Raw genomic sequence first — 19,654 nt, 5'->3', positions numbered from 1 at the left:
GTATTTGTAGGTGCTTATGCTGGATTTCAGCATTTCTGAAAATTAGGCTGTAACTGCATTCACTGTTTCAAATTCAGCTTCCCAAAACCGGGACGCTTGTAAAAAGGAGACAGAAGTAGAATGTGTGCCCCTGTTTCCTCATTTGTACTACAAGGATGGATAACTTTGTTTGTAGAGTGTGCTGAGACTTCCTGAGGTAAAAGCACTAGTCAGGAGAAAGAATGGCAGCAAGCTGCTTGCAAAGTGTCAGAAAACATTGTTCAGTAGAAATCAAAGGATGCTGAACAAGAACCCAGCTCCCAAGAGTTCCCCTGGAAGGGCTCCCCAGACTGTGCAGAGGACCAAGCAGAGCTAAGGAAGTGCAAAAATGATGGGGCCAGTGTTGCTGGCTGTCTGCAGGCTGACTGTGCAGCATCCAGCCCTTCCAGCTGCCTTCCCCCCTGCTCCCAGCAGCAGCAGAGGAGCAGCTGGACTGCCCTTTCTTGGAAGGGGGATCCAGAGCCATAGGGCTGATCACAGTCGGGGAGATGCAGGTGTAGCAAGCTGTGTGCTTCTAACAGACTGATTGGTGTCCCACACAGTCTAAGCATGCCAGAGAGGGGCAGACCTGTTGTGCAGGTGTGCAGCAGTTCTGCTGAACGTCTGCTCAGACAGTGGGAGAGCCCTGGCAGCATCAAACTCCTCTCCTGAGCAGGGCTGGGAGCTGCTAGACTCTTCTGCTTTCAGGGGTGGTGAGTGCATCACTTCCATGCCTGCATCCTGGGGCTGCTGCCAGCCTTTGAAATGAGCTGAAGCACACTTGTAGAGCAATGGCCAGGGAGTAATGCTTGTAGACAGAAGACACTTTTGAAAGAAAATCCTCCAGCCCACAAATAGCTCCTACCATCTGCTGGTCCTGCAGACTGGGAATAGATGCATCATGAAGCCAAGTCATACACAGTGGTTTTGCCCCACCGGAGCAGAGCACTTCTGCAGTGTGGTTCTGAAACCACCCAGGAACCTCTTCTGACCCAGCTGAAGGTCCTTGCTTTTACTGTGCAGAGCAAGCAGCCCTCAGGCCTTACATTTTATTTTTGCAATATGAGTTCAACCTCCAGCACAAGCAAACACAAAGCACAAGTGCTTATCTCCTTATCTGTACCATCCTCGAGCATCTGAAATGCATTTTATATACAAGACAGAGAAAGGCAAAGAAGAAAATGCAAAATGTATTTTTGAGGAGAAAAGGAGAACAGCTAAGGACATGAATGCTATTATTGCCTCTTTCAATAAACTGACAGTTGCTGGGAGTGTTCTCTTGCTCAGAAAAGTAGAGGAGAAGGTATTTATTTTAATTAGATCATGGATTTTCTTTGCTGTCTAATGATTACATTTATTCTGTGGACAGGGAGGGCTCAAGACATAAAGGTAGGCAGTTTAATGACACATAGACTTCATGTAGCTCTCTGCTTAGGATGAGTTTCACCCATAGTAAATAGAAGAGGAATTACAAGAGGGATTTCAGGGTGATGCATCCAAATAGGCAGCTTTGACATGTTTGTCCTCATACCTACCTTGTTGCCAAAACAAAATCCAAAGCTGAAAAATGACCCGTGACCTCAGTTAATGCCACCAGTGCAGTTGATGTGAGCTGTGTCCTCTTGGTGGGAGTAATGCACAGCACCTCCCAGAGAGTCTGGTGATCCCTGCTCCCTGCTCCAGCTGGCACTCCCTGAAAATGGAGCAGGAGGGGTCAGGGTGCCCAGCACCAGCTTGGCAGGCAGCTCTGCAGAAGATAACCCTGCCAACAGAGCAGAGCGCTGGCTTCTTTTACAACTGACCTTTGCTGGTTGGCTCTGATAGTGTTAAAACTCTTCTGAATGAAACCCTGACATGAGCCAGAGTTTCAACATCAGGTTTGAGATCAGATGGTGTAATTTTTTTAAGCTGGAGAATCAATAGCTTTGGGAGGAATTATTTTAGCTTGTTAAGTCACTGTTGTCATTGATGAAATTTATTGGGTTAACCTTCCCACACCCCCCACTCCTTTTGATTTGCCAGAAAAGTGAGTGTAGGAAGTGACCTGAGGCAGGAGTAAGGGCTCTCTGCTCACCTTCCCACCCATGCACCCAGCAGCAGTGGTTATTTAACTCCCAGGATCAGGAGGTGAGCACTGCAGGAGTCACCCCGAATGTCACCACTGCTTTCCTGGTAGAAATTGCTCTCGGTATTTTTTTTGCTAATTGTTCTGAAGTAAAATATGTGTTTATGCACTCACCCCCAAACACATGCATTTGCATCATTTGGATCAGCCAGAAACAGAAACAGAGCTTTAAGAGCTGGAAGTTTTGGAGAGCATTCTGTTCAAAAGACTTTTGACCATTCACTTTCAATATTCTTGCCCTGAAAATACACAGTCTCAACTGCTGCTGAAGGATTGACTGTGAACAACTACCTTTGTTCTCATCCTACATGAGAGAAAGTCAAGTTATTATTTGAGGATTATTTGGCTCTTTTTCTGAGTCAGGTATGGTAAAGAATTGTTTATAGGTTGGATATCATCATTTCATATCACAACACACATTTATTTACCTTTCCTGTAGTAACTGAATGGCAACAAATAAACACAGGTATCCACCCAAGACTGCAGAAGAAATATTATTTTGCTTGTGCTAAAAGTACAGTTTTCTGGTTCTTAGGTTTGTGAATCGGCATTCTGCTTTTTGCCGTGTTTTGGGAATTTTAAGGGGCCATTAGACAAATTGGTAGAATTAATTAGATGCATGTTCTTCTTGTTACAGAAACCCCAGAGACATTTTGAATAATATTCTACAATGTTGTATCTTTACCCTGCAAGGTTCAGCAATTTGCTAGAATAGAGCAAACTTGGACAGCTATTTTCTCCAGGATCTGACAAAAATCCTAGAGAGCAAAATGTTACAGTAATCATCTTTTCTTTTCAAGTAGCTGTTAGTTTTTAATCCTTTTCTGCCTTGCGTTTTGCAGAAGCACCATATATTGGTTAAAAAACAAAAACAAAACAAAACAAAAAACCAAAAACAACAACCAGAAAAAAACCCAAACAAACAAAAAAAAACCCCAAAAAGTCAACACACCACCATTGTTCCTGCATGTATCTTTCATTTCACTTTTGTGCTGAATCACAGTGTTCCATTACAGCCTTTTTTATGGTGTAATTGTTTTGTATAATCCATTTTCTTTGGACACTTTTTAGCTTTTGAATGAAGCTGTTACTGCTGTAGTGAAGGTAGTCATAAATCTGTCACAGGTAACAAGCTAAATTTAGAGCTCAATAAACCAGGGGAGGGTATGCTACAGATAAGTGAGTGCATTGGGATGCAGCAGTTACAATGGTAGCACAAAAAGTCCACTTCTGGCAGGTTAGCACAGGGGAAGCACAGAACATTTGGTCCCTCCTGTTACCCTGATTTTTTAAAGATTTATTAAACTTTTTAATGTTTACATTCTTATAACACACTTTCTCACACACTTTATGTAAATAACTTATTGTTTTACATTCTTTTATAAAAGAAGGGAAATTTAATAAACTGTTGGTTTGTCCAGTGTCATTGGAGAGGTGGCACTTTCACCCTCCAATCCACTGTCACTTTTAAGAATCTATAGAGTCAAAAAATAAACTTCCCTTTTTTTTTACCTTAAAAACAACAGTGTATCTGCGTCATTTCATGTCTTACAGTGACACCCTGCCCCAGTGACCAGCATCACCCACTTTGTTCCAGCAGACAAAGATGCTGTGAGGATACAGGTGCAGTCAGGGCAGCCCCAGAGCTGCAGGCTGTGCTGCTGCTGTGCAGGGCTGGGCTGTGCTGGAGCACTTCCCCCAGCCACCCTGGGGTGTACGGTGGTGTTTGTGGAAAGCTTGGAGCTGCACAGCTCTGCCACTGACCTGAGGGAGATCCCAGTTCCTCCAGAGAGGGTCTGAAGCTGGGATTGGGAGCTGTCAGGCAGGGCAGGAGCCAGTGCTGCTGGAGCTGGGCGTAGGAGTCCTTGGAGCCAAAGCCCAGCAGATCCCCAGCAGCCTGATTCCTCAGGCAGTGTCCCTAAAAAGGACCTGTCAGGCATGTGTGCCTCAAACCTGGTTCTGAGGTTCCAGGGTCCCCCAGTGAAATGGCTTTCACAATCCCCCAGTGGTTGTCAAAACTGAGATTATTGTACATTTTTTCTCTTTTGAGAAGAAGAAAGTGAGGAACATGGAGAAGGAAAAGCAATGGAAAGATGAAGGCAGGTGGTATAAGAAACATCAAGATGGAAAGAAACCATATTCAAAAGAGATCCAATTCTCTGAATTGTGATCCAGTGGATGTTAAGTACAGGGGACAAGTGAGGGAAGGGCAGAGAAGAGTGAAGAACAACAGAAGGCAAGGCATGGCAAGGAAAGGAGAGGGTGAAGTAGAGGCAGGAAAATTTAAGCAAGCAGATCAAATAACACAGATATGCAACTCCTTTGCCACGCCTGGTTCAGTCTCTGTGTTTCTGTGTGGTGCCTTCTTGCTGGGCTGTGGCACAGCAGTGGTGAGCTGTGCCCTGTGGGTGCTCTGGCAGATGGCAGTGCCACAGCTGTGCCGCTGCCGCTCTCGCCCACGCGCTGTGACACTGGGACAAACATCTGTAACATCTGCCTGTGTGTGACAGGAGGATGGCTGGGAGCACGGGGAGGGTGGCACAGCGCTGGCAGCAGGGCCAGGACTTCAGGGCTGCTGGGCATCAGCAGGGGTGCTGATCCTTCCTGTGCTAAGCCACCATAGGGACTCAGCCACACTGTTTGGTTTTTCAAATGCCATCTACATAAGCATCTTATAGTTGAGCCAGCACTTTACTGAGGAGGCTAAATTCTGCCTTTTAAAAATGAAATCAGCTGTTTTGCTGCCAACCACAGTCGTGCCCTCCTGTTGCTTCAAGAATAATGAAACGTTGGCATACTGACATGTAAATCAGATTGCCGGGGAATGCATTATCTCTCTGATTTGTGACTGCATCGTGCCACAAAGTGCTGCATCTTGTAATTCAGGGCTCTCTGATGAATTCATTGCATGCAAAGTCTGTGAAAATTATTAGCATAGCACATTTCCATAATTAAAGTTTTTCCTATGGTATAGATTTGAAGACTCCCTAACTGCTGTATGTTACTTTAATACAAAATTTTATGAAAACTCAAATAGAAGCAGAACAAAGCTTCTATGCATAGAGAATGTTTTTCATTAGACCAGTTGTTATAGCTGGGAAAAGCAATCAAATAATCTGGGTTCAGGGACAATTTTAGGTGATGGATGAAAGCTTTATTCATTGCTGATCACAAAGAAATGGGCAGCATCTCTCATAGAAATATCTTTGCTTTGCCATGAGTGACATAACCAAATAACTAAAATTTAGCCTATAATGAGATGTTCATAGGAACTGCTAGTTTCAGAGCACAAGTCTGACTATTCCATTAAGAATTATCCCAAGGTAATGTTAATATTTTGATGGTTTGCAGCAAGTCAATAAATAAACATTTTCTTTACTCACAGGTTTGCGATTTTAGATAGCTCCTGGAGTCATATAGTTCTACAAAACAGAAAATTCCCTCTGCCATTCTCTCTTTAGTAAAAAATGTGCCAGAATATAGCAGATAGCATAGAGTAATGCTTTAACTATTAGTTGTTGACTGCGAAGTCCATTTGTCTTGTTAAGGCTGTCATTTGGCTACATTACCCTTTCTGTAACCCTGGAAACAACTTCAAATGCTATGATATTTGAAAAGTCTGAAATATAATGTACCCTTAAAACACTCTGAGTGGTTTTTGAGACTCCCTGTACAAAGGAAGGAAAAAATAATTTCCCTTTACAGGGGGCATTAAGCTGTGATGGATGTGCATTGCTCATGTGCTGATCCTCACCTGTTGCAGGTGGGGTGAGAAACAATGCCAGCAGCGCTGACAAGTTTCCTCTCTACCTGCCCACAGAGTTCAGGAATCCCTCTCTCAAAAGTGTTACAGAAGGGGATTTTCAGGAGGCAATAAATAAATTTTGATCCCTCTGGTTAATGCAGTTAAGGTCAAAGAGATTCTATCTGGGTCTATTTAAAATACTCTTAACCTGCAGACATACTGCTGTCAGTAGTGCTAAGTGTCTTAGCTGGCTGAGGAATGTATACAACCCTTATGAAACTATTCTTAAGTATTCTGGTTACTATATTTAGCTCTGTCTTGTAACAAGACAAAAAGCACTTAGCTAAATGCAGTCCTGAAGTGCTTAATCCAGTTAAGATTATTTTGTCCTTAGGTGTCTTCTGCTAAGACTTTTTCTTGCTCACCGTCCTGCTGCATCATGCAAAAAGCTGCTCCGTGTGCTTGGGCCTGTGAATTCTTTTGTGGCCATTGATTCTGTGAGCTCCTCCAAGTCTGGTGTTGGTGAGGGCATTGCTCACATGCAGAAGGAATCCTCATTCCTCTGTCCCTGGCAGCCCACATCTGGGGGACTGCAGCAGAGTGATGGCTCCTCCTGGAGACTGGAGAACCCAGGCTTCGTTTCCCAGCTGGGGCTCAGTGGGCATTAGCTGTACTGTTGACACTCTTGGTGACCCTCAACTTGCTGCTGTTCCAGCTGGGTGGGAGGCCAACCTCTAATGAGGCAGAAAACCCACCAGGCTTCCCGGGAGCTTCCAGCTGTTAGACAACCTATGGGCAAATTTTCCATAAAATACAGTTTCTACAAAATAATGCTTTGTGCTCCAAGCTTGGGGAAAATCCTTTTCTTTAGCTGAATTTTTGCATGGTCAAGTCTGCGCACAAAGAACATTCCCTGAAAATTTTTTTATAGATCTTTGTGTGTATCCACAAGCATTTTTTCATAATTTAACCCATTGCTTTAAAAATACTTTTCTTTATACCTGTGTATCTCTGAACTTATCCACAGTCACCAAATCTTCTGTAGGGAATATTCTTCTAGAGAAGAAACAACTGAGTGATTTTGATAAAACAGCACTGAGGGATGAGCAGCAGGGATAAGAGCCTCAGCTGAATAGAGTAACAGATAAGATCACATGCTCCCTTTGAAGTGGAGTAAAGCATGACTGGGGTAGCACTGCTGTGAGAACAGAGACACAGCAGAGTTTAAGTTTGCTATGCAGGTGTTGTTTCCAGTTGCAGCTTCACTGGGCTGTCAGGAGTTACATGATATTTTCCCTAGATTTTGTGTGTCCTGTCAGTAGCAAGTATCAAGGGGAGGCCTTGAGCCCATTCGCAGGTGGGTGGTTGTGGCTTGTGCTGACTTTGCTGATCATGTTTGTCTTGAAGGAGGTTTTGGTTGCAAGATTTGATAGATGGGGTACAGGTCATACTTCTGGTTTTCACAGCAGACCGGGTGAACTGCATTTTGGAAGAACTCCAGTTGCTCCTCAGTGGCCCCAAGCCAGGAGGGCCATTCTGCCACCCTGCTGGGTCACAGAGCTTTTTGGACTTGAGAGGTCACATTGGCCTTCCCAGGTGTCTTCTGTGGCAGTAGGTGGTGCCCACAGAGCCAGGAGCCCAAGAACTTGGTCCAACTCCCATTGCTTTGCTGAGCTTTCATTAGTCATACTTGAGCATGGTTCTAATTTGTGGTGGTAGACTTTCCTCAGCTTGAAGTGATTGCAGCTGTCTGGGCTGTCTTAACTGCAACTGTGTTTTAACTGGACTTGCTTTTCCTTCCAGGATTAATTTTTCTCCGTCTCTATTTACATGGTGATAAGAAGTGCTAATCCCACTCTGTCAGTCTGGACTGATGAATCTGAGGAATAGAACAGGTAATTTCTAATTTGGCTTGTAGCTTTTGGTGACTCAGGCAGTGAGAACCACTCCCTCTCTGTGGAGTGCATTCATAACAGAAGAATTCATACAGTATCTTCTGCCCAGGTCATCTGCAGGGAGGGAGATCCCTGCCCTGGAGCACGGAAGGAAGGATAAAATTTTGTAGCTGTTGCTGTGAGCAGCATCCTTGACTTCCTGACAGTTGTGGGTGGTTCTGTTTTGTGTTATTTTTATAGCTACCAACTTGTTTGAGCGTGGAGTAGTCTCTAAACAGAGGAAATCTTTTGGATGTACCTACTGAAAAATGCCCCTTGAGTTCAGGGCAGCATGGGGTGTTTTCAGGGAAAGTGCTCAGTGGAGATGGGGGGCAGATCAGATCTGATGGTGGGATGGGTGTGATTGCCTCTTTGGAGGTATCTGAAGGGGTGCAATCCAGCAAGGCTGAACTGGGCAATGTGGTGTGGAGTGACAGCAGCTGCCTCACCTGCACCTCCCTGGCTCTCTGTCCCTCAGACTCAGCCCACTGGGTCACTGAAAGCAAGTCACCAGTGGAGAAGTTACCCTTGTGTTGAATTTCCCATCATTTAATGGGCTTTAGAGTACTGTGTCCTTACTGGGAGTTGTTGCCAACTATTCTCCTTCCCTGGTTAGTGCCAGGTGAGGATATTTTAAATGGAAGCCTTGGGTATGAATCCCAGGACACAGCTCAGATGATGTGGGAGAAGTCCACCAGTGCAAGCAGCAGTCATTGGCTGCAGGATGCTCTGGATGAACCTGTCTGTCACATCATCTCTGAGATATCCTGATAATACACTGCTGTTGACTAACACAAATCCTTTAGGGGATTAGCACAGTTTCTTTCTCCTGTGTCTTTCCACTGGAAAAGAAATCTCAGGTATGTTTCAAGCAGGGTGGGCAGTGATGGAAATCAACCAGTAACCTATGGGATTGCCCTGAACAGGACCAGCTGTGGTGCTGCCTGCTGCAGACACCAGGTCAGATTTCTCTCTTTTTTGCTCTTGCATTTGCCAGGAAGATGCTGATTCCTGTGCAGAGGTGGGTGCTTCAGCAGGATTCCCTACCCTGGCTCAGAGGGCAGGACACAGGCAGGCTGAGGGGCTGCTGGCTTTTAGATCTTTCCTTTTAAAGTCCTTGTAGGTGGATATTTGGGCATGTAGCAGCAGTGTCACTTCTCATGCCTCAGTAGCTGACTGGACAAGCAAGGAAAGACATACCAAGAGTGGAATTTGGGAAAGGGAAGATTGAAGCATCCAGGAGGTCTTTTAAGTACAAACCACTATGCTCCATGTTTTGACATTCTGAGCAAGACAGGGAATTTGTGTCAGTAAGTGCTTCTGTCTTTTCCTTGCAGAGCCCTGTGTTGTGTAAACGAACTGATGGATGAAGATGAGAAGGACAGGGCAAAGAGGTACGACAGCGTGCACTCCTGGAGGAGAGCTGTGTTGTCCAGTGCTTGACAATGAACTTGACCCCGCTGGTGTCAGAGGCAAAGTTCCCACACAGTTTACAGGCTGTGTATAGCTGACCAAAAGCAGCACAATTTAAGTCACCCTTTAGGCTTCTCACAAGGTTTGGCCACCCCTAACCCGATGGGTTATCTGGCTGAGTGGTCCTTAAATTACACTGCTGTGCCCTCAGCATCTCGTGCTCTCCCATGGCCGTTTATTATCTTGAAACAGGATTACTGACCTGTGATTTTATTGGCATCAAGCAGCACTGCCCTCCTGGGGTAGAGTTCCCTTAGCAGTCCTGCTTTAGCACAGGCCTGACTTAGTCTCCTGTCAGAGAAGCACTTGGCTCAGCTCTGTTTAGGCATTGGACACCAGTGCCAAAACAGAGATGGCTGTGAACATGAATGCTGGATCTGAGAACATCCAAATGCCAACCTGAATATGAATGGAAATGCTTTCTGCACACAACCCTCAGTCTGGATCACAGGAAGTATGTATCATCATGAATTCACTTGTAAAGCAAATTAATTACTACTGGAAGAGGTTGTATGAAAAGTGTTATCTCAGATATGAGTGCTGGAAAGAACACTTTGGAAGGAACTAAATGGATTTGCTTTCTCCTTTATTGTTTTTAATTGAGGGGAAAAACCTAATAAATATTCTTGATTTGTGAACTGAAAACTAGTTGTAGTTCTGCAGCCAGACCCGTAACGTTCCCAATTTCATACATCACAGCAGTAAATTTTCAAGACCACATAGAAGATTTTATTCTGCAGTTCAGTTGCCTCTGCACAGCGCTGTCTCTTGATAAGCTCCTTTTGCAAGTGCAAATCAAAGAAATCCTTCACATTTTGACCTTTATGTGTGTGTGTTCTAACTGCAAAGCAAAAGTTCATAAAAATTAAGTGATAAAAATTAAGTGAGCAAAACATGAATATGCATGAACATAATTCTCTCTTACTGGAGGAATTTGTCGCACAACATCTTCACTATCACTGCTTTTGAAACAGTGAGAAATGAAATATATGAAATGTCTATCAGGACATGATCTTTCCCAAATGAACCCAAATATGTGTTACCTCCAGGTATTCCTTGCTGCTGGTGAGTTCAGTCTTGCTACAAGGCTCTAAGCACAGCAAACTCTTTGTGTGCAAGCCCAATTTTAAACAAATAAACATTCCCAGCAGAGTTTAGATTCTTGTATTTAAAGTGTTTTGCTGGGGCAGGGTAGATACCTCACCCTGGTTTGTGCTGTAGGTCCTTCATTCTGCTTAGTGGCATTTATGTTTTTGTCACCCAGGGCATCACGCAACAAATCTGAGAAGAAGAGGAGAGACCAGTTCAATGTCCTCATCAAAGAGCTTTGCACGATGCTGCAGGGCCATGGCCACCCTCTCAAGATGGACAAGTCCACAATACTGCAGAGGACCATCGACTTCCTACAGAAACAGAAAGGTACTGGAGGGTGCCGGCCCTGCAGCTGCCCAGCAGCCAGCTGCCACTCAGAAAATGCAAACTGTTCTTCCCAAGCATCTCAGATGCCAGCCAGGCAGCACGTGAGCCTGAGTGAGGGGCAGAATAAGGCAGGAGGTGGCTAGGGCTGGGTACATTGCTGTATTCATATACATTGCTGACCAGTTGAACATAGATTTGACAAGATGCAGTGCTGTGCGATTTTTGCTGTGGATACATCATTACCCTCACTGGCCTCCACATCCTCTGGCCTGCTTTGTGCACTCCCAAGCAGAAAAGCTGAGGAACAGCATCCATTACAAAAGTCAGAGGAGAGAGTGTTCCATGCCATCTCCCCAGGTGTCTTGGATTAGGAGATGATAAACCTGTCCTGCTGCTTGGGCACTCACAAGAGCAGCTTGTGAAACATCTCCAGAATTGAAAGAAACAGCTCCAGAATTGCAGACACCCTTTGCTCACAGGGATGCTCTACTACTCTAAAATTAGCCCATTGATCTTAATTTTTTAAGGTTGTCTTCAGGCCACCTCAAATGTCTCAATTTCCCTTTCTTGATTTCTAACGCATTTGTATCACGATAGCATGGAAAATCACTGTTGCATGCAAGAAGGCTTTGTGTGAAGAATGATATGAGCATGATTCCTCTAACAGCCTCTTTAAAGAAATCTAGTGTTACTTGAAAATGAAAAAAATATCCAAGTAGCATGACTCATGTTGCTTTTTTGATATTTTCTCTTTAAGAAATCACAGCACAGACAGAAGCGTGTCAGATTAGACAAGACTGGAAGCCTTCATTTCTTAGCAACGAGGAGTTCACCCAGTTGATGTTAGAGGTAAGAAGAAATTAAATAGATTAGTGAGAGATAATCATTTTAGTGGAGTAGTTCAGGGATATACAGTTCTTCTTCACCTGTAGGTCCCAATGTTGTACTAAATGCTTTGCAGACACAGAATTAAAAATAAGGTTGTTTCTCCTTGAAGATAAATGGCTTTTCGTTTGGGAATCAGAACTGATTTGGCCTGATGAGAGAGGAAAAAGAGAATTTCCTTTTCTCAGAAGAGCTGCTAGAGCTGGCAGTTTTAGGAAAAACTTGAAAGGACCTGAAAAAAGCAGGGCAGCTCTGTGCCTCCCACATCCCATTAGCCAGGCAGCACTGTCTGTGCTGCCTCTGCAGCTGCTGCCTGCTCTGCTGTCCTCTCGATGGGAGTGCTGCCTCTTCTGCTTGAATTGCCTTAAGTGCATTCAGGAAAACAGCTCTTATACTCCCACCTCTAAAATGCTTTGCTGATCTAGAAACATCCCCCAAACCTACATTTCTCCCCTGGCTCTGGGTCTGTGCTGCTCCTCTGGCAGGGACATCTCCTGCCCTGCGTGGGCAGCTGCTGCTCTTTGCCCCACCAAAATCAGGGTGTATGCTGGGCTGAGCTGGGAGGTGCTGCTGTGTCTTAGTTATTCCTTTTCATCAGGATGTCATGACTCACCTCTGGAAAAGTCTGTTCATTCTTTCTGGGAATCTCTCTTGCCAAACAAACTAGCTTGCTCCAGCTGAATCAAAACAAATTCCCCCCTTAGATTGGAAGTGGTGGGGGAGAGCAAGCCCTGTAATTACTGCTGGCTTGCTGGACTCTGGGAGACCACTGAACAGTTTGCTTAAAATCAGTGGGTTTTTTCCAGAGAGGACTCAATTTGAGCAGAGGCAGGATCTCTCAGTGAGGTGGGGAGGTGGTGAAGGCTGCATCTTTAGCTCCCTGTAGCAAAGCTGCAGAGCAACCTAACAGTGTCCTTAGAAGAGCTGGCTTTGTGCACAGTGCTGACCGGCTATTAAACCTCCCAGATCTTGATGCTCGGGAAGAATAAGGACAGACACTGCATAAATGGTACAAGGAGATATTGTGAACAATAGGGAGAACACAATATCCAAGGGGAAGAGCACAGGCAGTAACTTAAAAGGGACAGAGAGGTTTAACTCTGAGACAGAAACCACTGTGAATGAGGAAGGGGAAACAGAACAAGCCTTAAAATTGTTTTGTCACTAACCTTACAAATCAATGCTTTAAGCAAGATAAATAAGGCTTTAGATCCTTTTCATATTGTCCATAAACTGCTAAAAATACATAATTGTATAATTTTTCTGTCTCTGCTTATCCATCCACAAAGCTGGATTTGCCATGATGATATCTGACATCTCCTTACGCACTGAGTTTGCTAACTATTGTGTAATTCAGAGCACATAATGAAGTGACTGAAGTCAGCAGGATTGTGTGGGTGTTGAAATTCTAAGCATCACTGTCTCACTTCATGTTAAATAAATACTCACTGGGTGAAAAATACAAGTCAATTTAATAACAATGAGAATGAGAAAATAAGAATATAAAAAGAATGTTGAATTAGACAGCATGTGTAATTTTTATTTTTCCACATTGAGCTGTCATTTCTTTGATTAATTTCTGCTAGGTTTAAGCTGTTAGAAGCATCACTAAAGAAGCAATGAGTCTAAAATATTTTAAGTTTTTCCATTGCATAATTCTGTTTTGCTTTTGTTTTTTTTCTTTTTTTTTTTTTCTGCCTCTTATCATTAGGCACTAGATGGCTTTCTCATTGCTCTTACCACTGATGGGATTATTATTTATGTATCTGATAGTGTTTCATCTCTGCTAGGACACTTACCGGTAAGTTCTGACCATGCAATACACTGATGGCTCATTCCCCTCCTTGGTGTAAATCAGTCAATGCAGGGCTGGGGATTGATTTTGTCCAGCCAAAGAGGGAGCTGACTGTGGGTGGGAGGTCAACCAAAAAACTCTTGTGGAGTTTCTCAAGTTCCTGTGAATAAGAGATTCTCTCCCAGGGTCTATGAGTTAGCTTGCAAAAAACCCCAACTGTACAAAATCAATGTACTCATAGCTTATCACTTGGCTATCCATCTAAAGGTCTGGGAGGTGTTTGACCCACCAGGTTAATGGAAAATTTTATGATTGTGAAATAAGTGCTGGAGCTCTTCTTAGATAATGTAAATATTATTTCAGAACTGAATCTATGCTCTTTGAATGACATTGGGTTTTTCTACTTTGAGCCCACAGTCTTTAGTAACAAATGTGCGGCCTCAGAGTGTTCTGGGAGAACTTCTAGAAGCTATTTAGTTATCAGGTGCAGAAATTTCAGCTTGGCCCCTCAAAAACATTTTTCTCTTTATCTGGTGCCAAGCATGAAGCACCAAGGATGCCCTATATGAGGGAACAGTCAAGCACGCAGTTACCTGAATGTCATGTGTGCAAAGAACAAATCTGTGCTGACATTTTGGTAGAACCCCTTTAGTCAGGATGTGTGGGTTGATGACCACTGAATCACTTGCAGGTCAAGCTGATTTTGCCAGATGTTCAGCCTAGAGGACAAATGGAGGATGTAGGGAGGAGCTCTCCTTCTTCTGTGATGTGCTTTCAAAGAAAAATGTTTCACTTCTTATCACATTATATTCCTGTGGTACCAGGGTTTCTTCTCCAGCCTGTATCTGTCTGAACTGAAGGACAACCTCTGGGACTCATTCAACCTTTTGCAAATGGATAGTGATCCTGGGGTAAAATAGTTTAAGGGTTACAATCTGCCCTAGATCCATCTGGAGATGGACTGGGCTTCCTTGTCTTAGGCATCCACACCAGACCGGCAGTGTCTGTGCTCTGCTGAGGGGTGAAAAGGCATGTGGTTGTGTCAGGCTGTACTGCTGAACATGACAAAGCATTCTTTTGTATCAGTCAGATTTGGTGGACCAAAATATATTAAACTTTCTGCCTGAGGGGGAGCAGAGCGAGGTGTACAAGCTACTTTCTCCACATGTGCTCATGACAGATCCTGTTGCAGCTGATTTTCTAAATGGTAAGCTCTGCTCTTGTCTGTCGGTCAGAGAAGTTTGCCAAAGGTAAACAGCTCCCAGGGAAGTCTGCACAGAGCTCTCCAGCTGGCTCCTGCCTGCCACTTCTGTTTTGCTGTATTTGTGGGTTTTAGTGCATCACATCTCTAATGTTCCTATGTGCTCCCAGTAGTTGCTCTTTGATTAGGACAGTCTTTGTTTTACCATCTGTTTTGCCCCTTGGATGGTAGATGCTTTTCCTCAGATGAGGTGCTAGACTAGCCCTGAAAAAGAAGTGAGGGCTCAAGGGAAAAAAAAATTGGAGAAATCCCAAACAGTTTTGGCAGAGCTGTTATTCTTCAGGAAGCTTGCATATCTCAGGACACAAGAGGAGCCCTAATGTAACTTAAGCAAAGCCTTTCTATCTGAGCAGTCTGTCTGGATCTGTACTGCTGGCTGCTGTCCCATGTCCCTTCCCCTCTGAAAATGTCCCCAGAACCAGAGCAGGCAACCCCTGTGTTTCATTAATTAATGTTTCAGCCTGTGCTGAGCCCCCACCCCTTTCTCGGTGGGTTTGGCAAGGCCACCGAGCAGCACTGGGCTCCCCTCCCTGCTGCCCCATAAGCACCAGTGGGAGCTGAGCACCCTGATGATGCTCTGAGCACCCTGATGATGCTCTGAGCATCCCTGATGATGCTCTAAGCACCCTGATGATGCTCTGAGCACCCTGATGATCTGTGAGCATCCTGATGGTGCTCTGAGCACCCTGATGATCTGTGAGCACCCTGATGATGCTCTGAGCAGCCTGATGATGCTCTGCCTGGGGGTGGTTTTCCTCAGGCTGAAGGCTGTGTGGTCTAATCCATAGAGTTCAGACTTGAGGCAGAAAACTGGTTTAGAGTTTGGCACAGTGCCCTCCACTGTTAATGGAAGGGCTTAGGGTGAGTTCAGTGCCCTTTGGTCCTACTGAGCAGTGCCAGAGCAGAGTACTGCAATACCAATAACTGCTCTGCATGAAATCCTACATCCATGAAGTCATGGAAAATCCTGCTGACCACCGCAGCCAGGGCTTCACACTCAGCTTACTGGGGTGGGTGCAAAGACAGGCAAAAAGGGTGAGAATACAATTCCTTAAGCAGAAACAGATGATAATTGCTCCTAGTAGTTATATATTTACTTCTGGGCATCAGAAGCTTCCCAGCAGGCTGTGCTCAGATACCACTTGGTAGATAAATTAAATATGTGAGCGAGCTAAAGTGCAGATGTCTAATAATATTGTCTGTCTCTCCCTCTCTTTCTTTCATTTCAGCAGAAAAACAAATAGAGTTTTGTTGCCATTTAGCAAGAGGCAGCTTAGATCCAAATGAACCCCTGATGTATGAATACGTGAAATTTGTAGTGGATTTTAAATATTTTACTCATGGTAAGTTACTGTTCCAGCCTACCTTTGTCTCTCCACCTCTCTCCTTTAAATTATCTTGATCTGTAGCATCTTAAAGGCTCAGTTTCTGCTGAAAATGCCCCATAATTGTCAGGGATGGAATGAGCTGTGCATGCATTGGATATGTTTTTCATGCAAAAATGGTGGGGAGTCTGTTGATCTGAGGAGTGCACTCTCCTGCATGTTGTGCCTAAAGCTGATACCAGACTGAAAATACATCTGTTTGACCCACTGCCAATTGTAAAGCAGCCTACTTATTCAAATAGCCAGTAAAATACGGCATTCTGTTTCACTTGTGGCAGTGAAATAACACTTTACAGAGATTAAGTACTTTGAGGTGCCTGTAAAATCCTGAATCTTGCAAATGTTGGCCTGGAGAAAGACTGACAGGGACACTGCAGCTGCACACTGTGAGCTACTCCAAGCTGTCTTACAAAGCTGCCCCGAAGCCATGGGCAGGTGGTTACAGCTGTGTAAGGTGGAGCCTGCAGGGTCGTGCTTCAGATGACACCGGCTTGGAGCAGTGTGGCATCACCCTGTGGGCAGCAGGACTTTGCTGCTGGGTTTCTTCAGTCACTCAGGCTGTCTTAACAGAGAAGAAACCTCTCCTTCCTCTTCTTCTTAAATAAATTGTCTGGTTGTTCCTAGTGCCTACACCCTCCTGTAATGGCTTTGAGTCAGCTATTGCACGGGCTTTCAGGTCAGCCACGGAGGAGCAGATCTGCCTGGTAGCCACCGTTCGCCTGGTCACGCCGCAGTTCCTGAAGGTGAGCCGAGCTGCAGCACTGCCCGGGCACCCCGGCAGCAGCAGGGCCAGCAGCACAGCGTTAGCAGAGGAGAGGGGACGTGCTGGGAGTGGGAGATGGCATAAGGATGTATTTTGGAAAGATAAGGGGTGAAGCAGGAGCTGAGGAGAAGAGGTGGTTTTGTGGTGCGGTGTCTCCTGGGAAGCTCCAGGACAAGGTGACCAGCTACACCACCTGGGAATTTGCAGCATTCAAAAACATGCATCCACCACTCCTTTGTGTGAGGATCTGCATCTTGAAACATTGAAAATGTGTGTCATGGCCTCTTGCTGCTGGTCTGTAAATGTCCCGTGGCACTGATAACAGCCCTAGGTGCTGCTTGCTCAAGAGGGCATTAGCCAGCTCAGTTAGGGGCTGGACTTGGAGCTGTCATCCATATGCAAGTACCAGTATTTGCAAAAAGCTGGGGAATTTTGCCTAGAGAGTGCAAGATGAGACTGGCTATTTATCCTAGCTCTGAAGTTCAGCTCAAGGTAAACTATTCAGCCATTTTTCATCAGTTCATAAACAAGTCTTACACATTCCTTAGAGGAAAATAAGTCAAGTGCTTTAAAAGCACTGTATTTTGCTATGGTTTGTTATATCAACAAGATGCGTGCTAGGTTTTGATAGCAGGCTCCTTTTGTCATTTCACAGAATTAAATGTGTGAATGTATGTGCTCTTTTGCAGGAGCTCTGCAATGTTGAAGAGCCATGTGAAGAATTTACATCGAGGCATAGTTTAGAATGGAAGTTTTTATTCTTGGACCACAGGTAAGAGATTTGGGTTTAGTCGCTGAAGAATAAACTGTAGTTTAAAAATAGGAAACTTTGTATACCTATTGCCTGAGATCCCAAATGGAATAGTTCTAATTACATGCAACTTAGTAGGTAGCAGTACTCTGAACTTAGCTATTAGGCATCCTTAAATGCTTCACTATTTTCCATATTTTAGGCAAGTAAGAAACCATGGAAAATGTCTAGAAAAATGTTTATCTCCTAACCAAGATAATAAATCATTGAAAGTGAGCAGTGTGGATCCCAATACATTCCCCATATTGGTTTAGCTCCTCTGTTCTACAAGGACAGCTTCCAGGAATCCTTCTAAATCTTTTGCTGTGTCAATAAACTTTTGACTTTTCACCTTGAGAAATTATAGAATTTCTAAAACCAAAATAAAAAACAGTGGATTTTATCATTTAATTGTAGATTAGTTTTTGACAATGCAATATGGTGGCCCAGAATTCAGCTTGGTGAATGAAACAGACTGGAACCAGTTTATTAAGATGCTTAATTTAGGATTAATTTTCTTCAAAAGAAGCTGGAGGGTTTTATTCACTCTCTTACTTCTCTGTATTTGACATATGTGCATAAGCACTTTGCAAAATCCTACCCTCCTCATTACCCCTCCTCTTGTGAGCTGTGCAAAAGTAGTCATTACTGAAAACAGAAGACTAGTAAATAAGGCTCTAAAGAAAAAAAGTATTTATGAGGAAAAAAATCTAAATACCATCTCCACATTTAGAGCAAGAAAGAGGGAGAGCAAATAAAAATGAGTAATAGCTCTCATTTATATAGAACAGAAGGCGTGTGCCTCACATCATACCTTGAAGCATGGAGGAACTGACCCTGCAACACCCCTACAGTTTGTGGTTTGGGACAGTCAGATAATTAGTAACTCAGATGAGATCTTGCTGGAGTGGCTTTGTTAGACTTTAATTGGCCTGTCTGATAAAGCACATTTTTAGAATCGCTGATTAACGTTAAGATTTGTAAAAGAGCCCTAAGCCCCTCACGTCACTGATGAAGCGAGCTGCTTTTCCACAGGGCTGTGTCCCAGCAGCTCCTGTGAAAAAGGTGAGCAGGAGCTACTTTGAAACTTGTCAAAGAGTCTTCTGATGAATGTGGGTTATGACTCAGAGAGGAATCTCTGCTGGGTGCTTGCAGACACTCCAGTCCCACTGATATTCCCAGAGAGGAAGCCATTGCTGCTGAGAGGAAATTAAGATGATGCAGATGCTGAGGCAGAGTTTGTGACAGATCCAGATGCAAGCAGTGAGCTCAGACCCAAGAATGAGCAGGAGATTGTGGGAGTTGTCTGATTTAATCACTGATTCCAAGCTCTCTCCAGTACAATCTGCAGGACTCTGGGAAATGTTGCTGTTTCTTGCTGATTTGCATCACTGCAGGCTGCCTGACACTGAGGTGTGCCTTCAGCAGGGGCAGAGGGCACCCAGCAGAAGCTGGAATCAGGACCTTTGCTGTCATGATCACAACTCAAATCAAAGTAAAGATAGATGCAATAAAAATGTTCCATAGATGTGGATAAACATGAGAAAAATAGGAAAAATGTATTCTGGGTCTCTATGTAAATATGTGTATAGGAAGAGAAACCCATCAGTTTCGATAATGATTTGTTTCTCTTCTGCACTGTGGCACTGTTCTTATTTTCCCTTCATTTATTAAAAGACTGCACCCAAAAAACTCTCTAAAGATTGTGCATTCCCATTTGCACAGCAAGCTGCAAATCTCAGGACTGGAACTTAAGCTAACAAGACACTTCTAAATTGCTCCACAAGGCATCTTCTGTTAAATGACAGATGAAGAGCATTTTGTGGTTTCTTTATTTTATGAAGAGCTCTGGTGATATTCAGGAAAGCATAATACTTTCCTGATCAGCTTAAATGTTTATCTGATGTGCATCTGAAAGACACTATTGTCTTGAATATAAGCATGTCATTAAAAGTAGGAGAAACAGTGATGCATTCTGCCAAAGAGACAGCAAGGACACTTTAATAAATACACATATTATCATCATTAACAGAAATCTGGGTCACATGAAGAAAAGGAACA

The 19,654-nt window shown here is 44.0% G+C and overlaps 1 protein-coding gene across 6 annotated transcripts in view; it reads left to right on the top strand.

Annotated features, from left to right (window-relative positions):
* Positions 1 to 19,654, top strand: part of PASD1 (PAS domain containing repressor 1) — a 53,535-nt gene that overhangs the window by 15,830 nt on the left and 18,051 nt on the right. For 3 of the 6 annotated variants that reach the window (XM_041485022.1, XM_041485021.1, XM_041485017.1), the window contains exons 2-10: positions 7,692 to 7,783; positions 9,160 to 9,216; positions 10,560 to 10,714; positions 11,472 to 11,563; positions 13,311 to 13,400; positions 14,481 to 14,601; positions 15,885 to 15,998; positions 16,665 to 16,783; positions 17,493 to 17,575. In XM_041485022.1, coding sequence (XP_041340956.1) covers positions 9,185 to 9,216; positions 10,560 to 10,714; positions 11,472 to 11,563; positions 13,311 to 13,400; positions 14,481 to 14,601; positions 15,885 to 15,998; positions 16,665 to 16,783; positions 17,493 to 17,575 — 806 coding nt within the window. In that variant the 5' untranslated portion in view covers positions 7,692 to 7,783; positions 9,160 to 9,184. Of the gene's footprint in view, positions 1 to 7,691; positions 7,784 to 9,159; positions 9,217 to 10,559; positions 10,715 to 11,471; positions 11,564 to 13,310; positions 13,401 to 14,480; positions 14,602 to 15,884; positions 15,999 to 16,664; positions 16,784 to 17,492; positions 17,576 to 19,654 lie in introns of those variants that run through there. The other 3 variants (XM_041485019.1, XM_041485018.1, XM_041485023.1) reach the window with 3 other exon arrangements.

The sequence above is a fragment of the Pyrgilauda ruficollis genome, unplaced genomic scaffold, assembly GCF_017590135.1.
Source record: "Pyrgilauda ruficollis isolate IOZ18807 unplaced genomic scaffold, ASM1759013v1 scaffold7, whole genome shotgun sequence".
NCBI lineage: Eukaryota > Metazoa > Chordata > Aves > Passeriformes > Passeridae > Pyrgilauda > Pyrgilauda ruficollis.
Note: the sequence above shows the minus strand (reverse complement) of the source record. Positions and strands in the feature narration are given on the sequence as shown.